The following is a 9,753-nucleotide window of genomic DNA, read 5'->3' on the forward strand; positions in this document are numbered from 1 at the left end:
ATTAAGGAAAGGCAAATCTATGTTTCTAGCATTTGTAGACAGAAAGCTTTTGACAATGTTGACTGGAATACTCTCTTTCAAATTCTGAATGTGGCAGGGGTAAAATACAGGGAGTGAAAGGCTATTTACAATTTGTATAGAAACCAGATGGCAGTTATAAGAGCCGAGGGGCATGAAAGGGAAGCAGTGGTTGGGAAGGGAGCGAGACAGGATTGAATCCAATCCCGATGTTATTCAATCTGTATATTGAGCAAGCAGTAAAGGAAATAAAAGAAAAATTGGGAGTAGGAATTAAAATCCAGGAGAAGAAATAAAAACTTTGAGGTTCATTGATGACATTGTACTTTTGTCTGAGACAGCAAAGGACCTGGAAGAGCAGCTGAATGGAATGGACCGTGTCTTGAAAGGAGGATATAAGATGAACATCAACAAAAGCAAAACGAGGATAATGGAAGGTAGTCGAATTAAATCAGACGATGCTGCTGGAATTAGATTAGGAAATGAGACGCTTAAAGTAGTAAATCAGTTTTGCTATTTGGGGAGCAAAATAACTGATGATGGTCGAAGTAGAGAGGATATAAAATGTAGACTGGCAATGGCAAGGAAAGCGTTGCTGAAGAAGGAAAATTTGTTAACATCAAATATAGATTTAAATGTCAGGAAGTCGTTTCTGAAAGTATTTGTATGGAGTGTAGCTATGTATGGAAGTGAAACGTGGACGATAAATAGTTTAGACAAGAAGAGAATAGAAGCTTTCGAAATGTGGTGCTACAGAAGAATGCTGAAGATTAAATGCAAAGATCACATAACTAATGAGGAGGTATTGAATAGAATTGGAGAGAAGAGAAATTTGTGGTTCAACTTGACTGGAAGAAGGGATCGGTTGGTAGGGCATATTCTGAGGCATCAAGAGATCGCCTATTTAGTCTTGGAGGGCAGTGTGGGGGGTAAAAATCATAGAGGGAGACCAATAGATGATACACAAAACAGATTCAGAAGGATGTAGGTTGCAGTAGATAGTGGGAGATGAAGAACCTTGCACAGTATCGAGTAGCATGGAGAGCTGCACCAAACCAGTCTCTGGACTGAAGACCACAGCAACAATAACATACGAACTTCTACACATCAACAATTAGAAATCCTTTCAATGCCAGTTGACACCAGATAAGGCAGATATTATTGTCATATTGAACTCTAGCACTCGGAACAAAGTATTATTTTCTCTATTCCTATGGGAGTCAGAATTTTATAAAGTGGCTGGAAAGTGCTGTTATAACTTATTTGCAAATACAATAGCTAGTTTTGAAAAAAAGAATGCCTCCTTGTTTAGCAAAACTGTGTCAGTGTGTTTGTATCTTCTGGTACCCAAATCAAACACAAGCACTTCACACCATCTCAGCATCACCAGTGTCTGATACTTCACCCTCGAAGATGAATCAGAATGCTGCTCAGAGCCACTGTCACAAATGATATCTTTTCAGTTAAATAGAGATTATTTGGAAATTTTCATGGCAAGTTCTTGTGATATTGACCACCATCCACCCAAATTCCAGTGATACATTTCTGACAAACACACACGTTACAAACAGCATTAAAGTGGCTTTGTTGTTGATGTAATTTCTGTAGACCTGTCTTACGCTGACTTTGAATGGATGATTGATGCACATTTTCAAAGGCAGTAACACACTTGTTTGCCACCAGGAATAATCGCTTGGTCACAGTTTCCTTCTTTTAATTTTTGTTTTCACTCAGTCACCAGTGTGCCCATGAAAACTATTGAACAGAAATATTGATTCTGAGTGAAAAAGAGTTCCTGGTCCCTTATTCCTCACTGCTGAAATCCAGTGCTGGACCAGTTCCTGTCATCCACCCACTCTCACGAACTCTTACAATAATACCAGCTGGGAATCTTTCTCTGTTGGGGAGGGTTTTCTGATTAAAAACTGTGTATGGTGGCAATTTTTGTCCGTCAGCCATAATGTTCAACTTCATTGTGCCCCACCGGTTTCCAGCACCACACCTATGTATTTGCACACTAGGTTCCCTTACATTATTTACTGGAGTGTTGCAACATCAAAATATACCTATTTGGGAAAGTAGATCAAAATTTTTACCTTAAAAGTTGTATCACGTAACACTGGAAAGAATTCAAATTGATTTCGAAAGCCTGAGGCAGTTTTTGCACAGTTGGAGTTCTGTGACAAACAGGTTTTGTTGCATAAATCACCGAACTGACTCATACAAATGTTTAAATTCCATAAGTGAAATGTTTCTTTTATGTGCTAATTTGTATCCTTTAATATGAACCATTTCAGTTGTAACTGAAGTTCCACATTTCCTGTTTTGAACTGCAAAATCTAGCAAGTCCATGCACACATCTGGATACCTTTACCTTTGCCCTTGAAGTGAACACAAACTTTGTGAACTATTAAAGTGTTTCTCTTCACTCGGATACCTCTGACAAACACGAACCAACCCCCACCCCCCCCTACCCCGCCCCCCTCTGTCTGTCTGTCTGTCTGTCTGTCTGTCTGTCTCTTGTATTGTTCTTCCTCCGTGTCCCACTGCCAAACATAAATTCTGCATACAGCTTCCTGCTTTCCCTGTTCCCTTGCATAGCTGTTCAAATTCCATTGTATAACTAGGATGCTCCTTTCGCATCATCAATAAAAACTAAATACTTTTCTCTCATTTCAACTTTGCATTTCCGTACACTGTCCCTTAAATTAGTCATGTTGGCAGATGTCCCAATACTCAAAGCCTGTACTGTTGTCCCCAAAGCACAATGTACAGTATTTTGTCCCTGATAAAATGAAGATTTGTGTGCTGGTTAATGGGAACCCTAGAAGGCGCATTTCGAATGCTGAGAGGAGAAGAGTGGTGAGGGGAAGGCAGTGCTTGCGGCTTGCCACATTCCTGGAACTGTCACCCTTAACAGTGCACAGTAATACTTCCCATCCAAAAGTGCAGCCCAATGTTGGCAGCACTCATGGATAGTCGCAGATCACGTGTGTGTGTGTGTGTGTGTGTGTGTGTGTGTGTGTGTGTGGGAATTGCAACTTGCCAAGTGCTCTCCCATATGTGTAATTTCTAATTTAAACTACCTTCATTTTCAATTTTTATGTGATGTCACTTTGTCCTTTTTTTTTCAGATTTTTCCTGTTTTGCATTGATTCCTCCTATCACTTTCCATTTTATTATTGTTTGTTTTCATTATGTTCTGCGCAGATTCTTTCCTTGTTTGACAGATTCCGTATCTAATGTTGGCACTGTCGATGAGACATTACTCTAAGTCTTCCTCCTTTTTTTTTCTTTCTGAACAAAGCAACTATGGAACCCTTGAGTTGTCAAGCTGTCAATGTAAACTAAAATTCTCATATGGGCAAGCAATTAGTTGTTCCTCGTTCACTAGCATTTATTAAAAGTTTACTCAATGCATTCTATATGTTATCGTATAACTTCATCACTCATATTACACTACTATTGCTATAATGCCCTGTTTGACAACCAAGTAATTGCAGGTACTTCCCTTTCCATTACTGCAGCTAACTATGTTGAAGCTATCTGTAAGAATTATCCCCCTCTCCCTCTTTCCCCACCCCACCCTTTCTCATTTACGTATCTCCATATGATGAATACTCTCTACTGTTGAATAATGAACATATTTTCTCTCTAGATGGTGCAAATCAAGATAATGAACAAGAATCCCAGGAAAATGGAAAGTCAGAACGGAGTCATCGGTATACGAAAGCTCAAGCTCGCCAACGATTTAAGAAAGGAAGAAGTTGAAAATTTACTGGAATTACTTATAAGTAAGTTCTATGGAGTGAAGGAGACAAGTTATCAACAAATGGTGGGGCATGGTATGTCGATTTATCCTAGCTGAGGTGCTACTAAAATTCATAACAACTCAGGCAAAGTGTTCATTTGGATGTTGTTTGTGGTGTTAGATTGAGCCTTGTGTAATGCAAGGAGGATATTTATTGAGAAGTATTTAGTTATTAATAAATTACAGTTCCTTTTTATCCTGTATAACTGTTTTTGTTTACTAGTTTGACTCAATGAAATAGACATTTTCATTGTCTTCATGTATTACAAAATCTGTAAACTTAAGTGACATCACTGTATTGTGATTGTTTCAGTCGTTATTTTGAGTACTTCATTTTAACACAAGTAATGAAGTATTTAAAAGGTAATCAGGGGCTCAGAGTCATTGGTACTTCACCCACATGTATATGGAAATGAGAAATTTGCTCCAGAGTTTGTCTCACAGAAAAATTCACACTAGATAATAATCTAGTGTTATTTTTATAGTGAATGTAAAAGTATCATAAATACTTAAGCAATTAAAAATGGACATAGTGACAGTATTTTAAATAGTTTTCCATAAGGCTAGGCATGTCTTACCTTGAAAAACTGTTTGAAACACATTCGTTTTGCAGTTGGTTAGTCACAACGAATGCTACGAGAAACAGGAACTACTTATCTGGATGTATCATCATGATAACCATAGACACCAGTAACAGTGTTATGTTCAACCTTAAGGTTTTTATTAAAATCATGGTGCACTGGAGGTACATTCTGCAAGAGATCAAGAATATTCTTATTTTATTTTGTGGTATCTTTGTCTTCTTTGTAAAGCAGTGATACAGATCCCAGTTAATTGCTTGGGGGCCATCCTCTACCAGAGTTTGAAAATTATGTTTCAGAAAAAGGCTCATCAGGCTATTGTTTTAGAGCTGCAGCCATCAGATATCAAGGCAGTTCACTTTTTACTTTTTATCCGTTTATAGATGTCTTGCAGTTTGATAAATGATTCCATAACAAAGGATGAGAGACAGTCCTCTTTCGTCATTTTGTTAATCCCGAAATGTGGTATTTTCTTTGTTGGTTCTATCAGATACCTGATAGAGATGAAGTATTTTTTTTATTTTATTTTATTTTTTTTCTTTTGTCACCCCAAAATCTCCATCAGAGTGAAAACTTAAGACCTGGAATGAAGAATTTGTGATTGGTCACCTCCCAATTATTAGCTCTGTGTAGGGTAAATAACTGAGAAAAGCATCTTTTATACTCCTGCTTTGGAAGCGTGTGTCCCTCACTCGAAACCTAATCATGAACCCAAGGTATAGCTCAGAATTGACAGCAGTACTAATCTATGCTTGTTGATAGCAAGTAATACATAGTTTACAAGAAGTCAAACAGAAATACAAACAATGAGAAAATACAGGATGCAATAACAAGTGCTATGTAAAGGATATATTGCTGTTCACCGTAAATGGAGATACTGAGTCACAGATAAGCACAATAAAAAGAGTGTCAGACTGTGTGTGTGTGTGTGTGTGTGTGTGTGTGTGTGTGTGTGTGTGTGTGTGTGTGTGTGTGCGCGTGCGTGCTTGAATGTGTATGTTGTCTAATTCTGATGAAGGCCTTTTTGGCTAGAAGCTTAATTAGTTGTTGGTCATTTTGTTGTGCCTATCTGCGACTCAGCATCTTCACTATATTGTGAGTAGCAATCAGTCGTTTTCATAATATTGTTATTAAACACAAATACAATACATGACAAGTACCTTTACTTGTTTTTGCTCCCTGGACGTTTTGCTTTCTTCACTGCTTCTGTTTGCTGCAAGTGGATATCGTGTTTCTCTTTCATCTCTTATTTTTTGTAGTGTCTAACAGAGTTCTGTTGCGAATGCAGTCTTTCACAGCACTTACAAGGGTCTTTCAGTGGGTTAGGGAAGATGCATACTGAACTGAGTATTTAATATGTGCCAAAATAAATACAGGGATACAAAATTAGTTTTCGTGGATTCGCACTCAGCTCTTTAATGATAGTAAAAAATGGGTATATTCAGTTGTGGCACAAGGCACTTCAGACTTCTGTATGACAATACTGTGACTTATATACAGGAAATTTCTTTATGAAATTGCAAACAGTATCTGTTTGTTCAAGTCTTGTCTTACTGTGAAGTATATATTTACCTTCTTTTTCAACAGGATGAACACCTTTTAAAACTTCTTTGTTTCACTGCTGTGTAAGAACTTACTATACCCAATGTTATCAGCCCTCTTTCCATCTTGCCCATAAGTAAATCCTTTCCAGAGACTGACTAAATGGATTTCCATTAGAGTAGCTTCTGGACATCTCTGATAACACCTTATTAAGTCATTTTTGATTGCCCAATTCATTTTGCAATAGCTAGAAAGTATTGGTTGTAAATTTTTTTGTGGCATCTTGCCATTACAGTTTTCGAGATGTCTACAGGAGTCTCCTGAACACCACTTATCTGGAACAAGTTTACCTGTTGTCAGTGTGCACACCTCATCCTCTGTCATTTCAGTATACTCAGATACTTCCTCCGATTGAGTAAATTCACTAGTTTGCATCCTTTTTTATTTTGCGAATGAATCAATTGTTGTTGAATTCCTCTCCTCTGATGGTTCATTCCCTGTCTGTGTGAATCATCAATATTGATGCCACTCGAGTTCATATCTGCATCTGAAAATATGAAATGTAACATGAAAATGACCCAAAGTAAAGCACAAAACATACCTAAATACTGTACTGATTCATTTAGCTACTCAGTGCTGCATGTAAGTGCAGTTGTCAATTGTGAAACTTCTGCGGTCTTTTTGCAGAGTTCAGATTGAGATGTCTATGGTATTGCCATACCTCTGATGGAACATCCCACTAGCATCAGCATTCTCTTACATAACTCGAGAACTGTTTTATGATGGCTGTACCTCAACATTCCCTATACTTAGTTAGGCATTTCTTGCACTGGTTTAGGTACTTCAGGCTCTTGAGTCACTCAGTTGTCAAGTTTAAAACTGTGCTATGATGTTGTATTTGCACTTGTGGTGCTGTGATATTTGTGTGTGGTAGAAGTGTGATAGGAATGCAGTAAATCTGAGCTTTTTGATGTCACTGAATAAAATGTACTTGTATTAATTTTTCATAGGTCATATATTGAATAAAATTGTAAACATACATTCCAAATTACCCTTCTAACTACAATTTATGATAGATATGTACATAAAAGAATTGCTCTGTATGAACAATCACACCTTTTGCCTTTCACTGAATCAGATCTACATTGTGTTTATTTTGGAAAACATATTTCATGAAAGTTATTAATTGGATAATAATCATATTTTGTGATGTATATTTGCATAGCTTATTGAGAAATGTAAAAGAGAAATAAAACAGAATACTCTGTGAAGTGTTTAACAATGTAACTAATTTTAATGAGACTTGCGCGTCAGAGCCAAACTCTCATTCCCTGTCTACCTACCTACCTACCTACCTACCTGGCTGCATTTATCGATAAAGCTGATAAGTGTAATCGTTTGTGTGACTCGTCATTTTATCCTTTTTTTAAATTTTGTATTATATTCTCTCTTGAGAAATATTTTCACTGCATTTAGTCACACTGTTTGCTGTAATCGTACTATGCCCTCCTTATCCATTTGGAAGGATTAAGTGATACATTGAGAGCCTAATTGTACCAGCTTCCGTAGCAAAATTATTTTCAGTCGTAGTTCCACACCAGTTAGCGTACATGTGGTTTTGGTCTATACAACCATTTTCAGATCTGTGGTCATACACATCAAAATCAGTTGTGAGGTAGCAAACGTGTAACAGTGACAAAAAATAAACTAAAGTTGTTGCTTTCTGTGCACAACTTATGCCCCCCTAGTTTCATTTATGTGTGTTTTCAGCACTGTTTGTCACAAATGAGTTATTTTTGGCAGTGTCGTATGACCTTGATTTTTTGACCGTCCATGGTTTTATGATATTTGTCTCAGTTACATTGCTTTACTTAATTAAATATTTCTTTGTGTGTGTGTGTGTGTGCGTGCGGGCATAGGCACGGGCATGCACCCACGCGCACGGGTGTGCGTGCATCACATTACTTTGTATGCACTTCCATAATTAGTGAATAGAACATGGTAATACCATCATGTCTTCAAGGGATTGCGTAAAGACAGAAGTGTACTGAAGGAAGGTGGATACATGGCATGAACAGTTGTGCTTTTGAAAGTGTGTATATTTGTACTAAATTATGAGTGAATGTATACTGTTCAATATAAAATCTAATGTTAATGGAAGACTGCATAAAAATTTCATGGAAACTGTTTAAAATTGATGGTGAACAGTGTAAACACGGCTACCATAGGTTCTAGAAATCAGGCAATATCAGGCAATTTCACACACACCAAGGAAATTTGGAAAATCTCCCTTGTCTCACTAGATGAAATGGTTTTACTGAGGTGTCATTCATCGTCGTCACTGGCTGGGTGCAATTTAGTATGCACAATTTTCATACTCCCTCATTCGTACTGCTTCTCCCCTCAGCTTGCAGTCAGTGCTGCCACCACTTCTTGCCATTAGCCTAGCAGCTGCCGACAAGAGGCAGGGAGGCATGAGTGGTTTGCTTATATCTGATTCTCAGAGAATGTAGATACAGTGGCCAGTGACGGCAGCCATGTGTGCAGGAGTTGTGTCTGAGTGATTGTGTGAAAGTGTGTGTGCTCTAATTTTCTGACAGAAAGTATTATGGCTGAAAATGTAGTTGTGAGACTGTGATTGTCTTTTCTAAGTGCCTGTCTGTGGCTCAGAAATCATCTTTTCGGTGAGTTGCTACCTATCTTCATTATTATTGATTCTCAGAGTATTTGAACAAGTTATCTGTTGTGTGGATTAATCACAGTGGTCTCATTTCATCAACATGGTGTCTGTGGCTTGTGAATAACTGGCCACATGATCGGATTTCCATGACAGGCCAAAACTGAAGGCCATTTCTGCAAGGACCTGTAATGGATCGGGCTTGCTGATCTGAAGCCGTTCAGTTCCCACTAATGTGCAGGCCCTGTCCGTTGGATCTGGTCTCACTGATCTGCCTACCGGCCAGGTCTATTTGTGTGTAGTGTACTGCAGCGGATTTTCATTGTTCACCCATTGAACCAGGACTGCTGTGCTCCTCAGCAGGCTACAGGCCTTGGGCGATGGATTTAAGGAATTGAGACTGTCTCACTGCAAGTACATTGTACAGTGTGGTGTTTTATAGACATTTTGTTCTAGTACATTTTGGCACTTCAAAAGTGGTTTCTGTTAGCAAGAATGGACAATAAGAAGAAGGCAATTGTCAGTTGCTGGCAGTTTGTACACTGTGTACTCAAAATATTTTTCAAAAGAAAAATCACACAATACTTGGAAAGTAATAGTTGTAACACAGTGGGTAATAACTGACAAAAATGGACATGATAGAACCAACACTTTTTTTGGCAATCACCTACAGTGTTGGTTTACCCAATTCTTTCCCCACCTTATACACTGCTTTTAAGAGGCCTACTTTTCCTGAGGTTATCAGTGAAATCAGTGAAGGTATTTTAAATCTGTCTTGTGACTCCAAGGAAATGCGTATTTTTGTCAGAAAATGTGTTTAGTTTTGTTGAAATAAAATATCATCACTCTTAATAAAACATGTATACCGTTTGGCTTGCTTGGTCCATCCGAAAACAGTTCTGCGCAAAAGATGTTGTCAGTATTTAAGATTTTTGCTAACATCAAGAAATGCCATTGACTTGCAAGTCTTCCTTAGATATTTCCTTGCTTGTGCTATTGTTTCTTGTACCAGGGCTGCAAAACAGATTGTCAATTTAGGTCTTACCTAACCCTTGAGATCTCAAAATTTATCAGGGAAAATGCTAAAACTTGTCTGGAAATAAAGTATCAGGGAATTTCACTTG

The 9,753-nt window shown here is 37.9% G+C and overlaps 1 protein-coding gene across 2 annotated transcripts in view; it reads left to right on the forward strand.

The window, feature by feature from the left end:
• The window catches only part of LOC126094743 (uncharacterized), a 40,924-nt gene extending 33,701 nt beyond the window's left edge, over positions 1 to 7,223 (forward strand). For both annotated transcript variants that reach the window (XM_049909293.1, XM_049909294.1), the window contains exon 7: positions 3,677 to 7,223. In XM_049909293.1, the coding sequence (XP_049765250.1) occupies positions 3,677 to 3,789 (113 nt within the window). In that variant the 3' untranslated portion in view covers positions 3,790 to 7,223. The remainder of the gene's footprint in view (positions 1 to 3,676) is intronic.
• Positions 7,224 to 9,753: the final 2,530 nt, after the last annotated feature.

Source organism: Schistocerca cancellata, chromosome 8 (genome assembly GCF_023864275.1).
Source record: "Schistocerca cancellata isolate TAMUIC-IGC-003103 chromosome 8, iqSchCanc2.1, whole genome shotgun sequence".
Taxonomy (NCBI): Eukaryota; Metazoa; Arthropoda; class Insecta; order Orthoptera; family Acrididae; genus Schistocerca; species Schistocerca cancellata.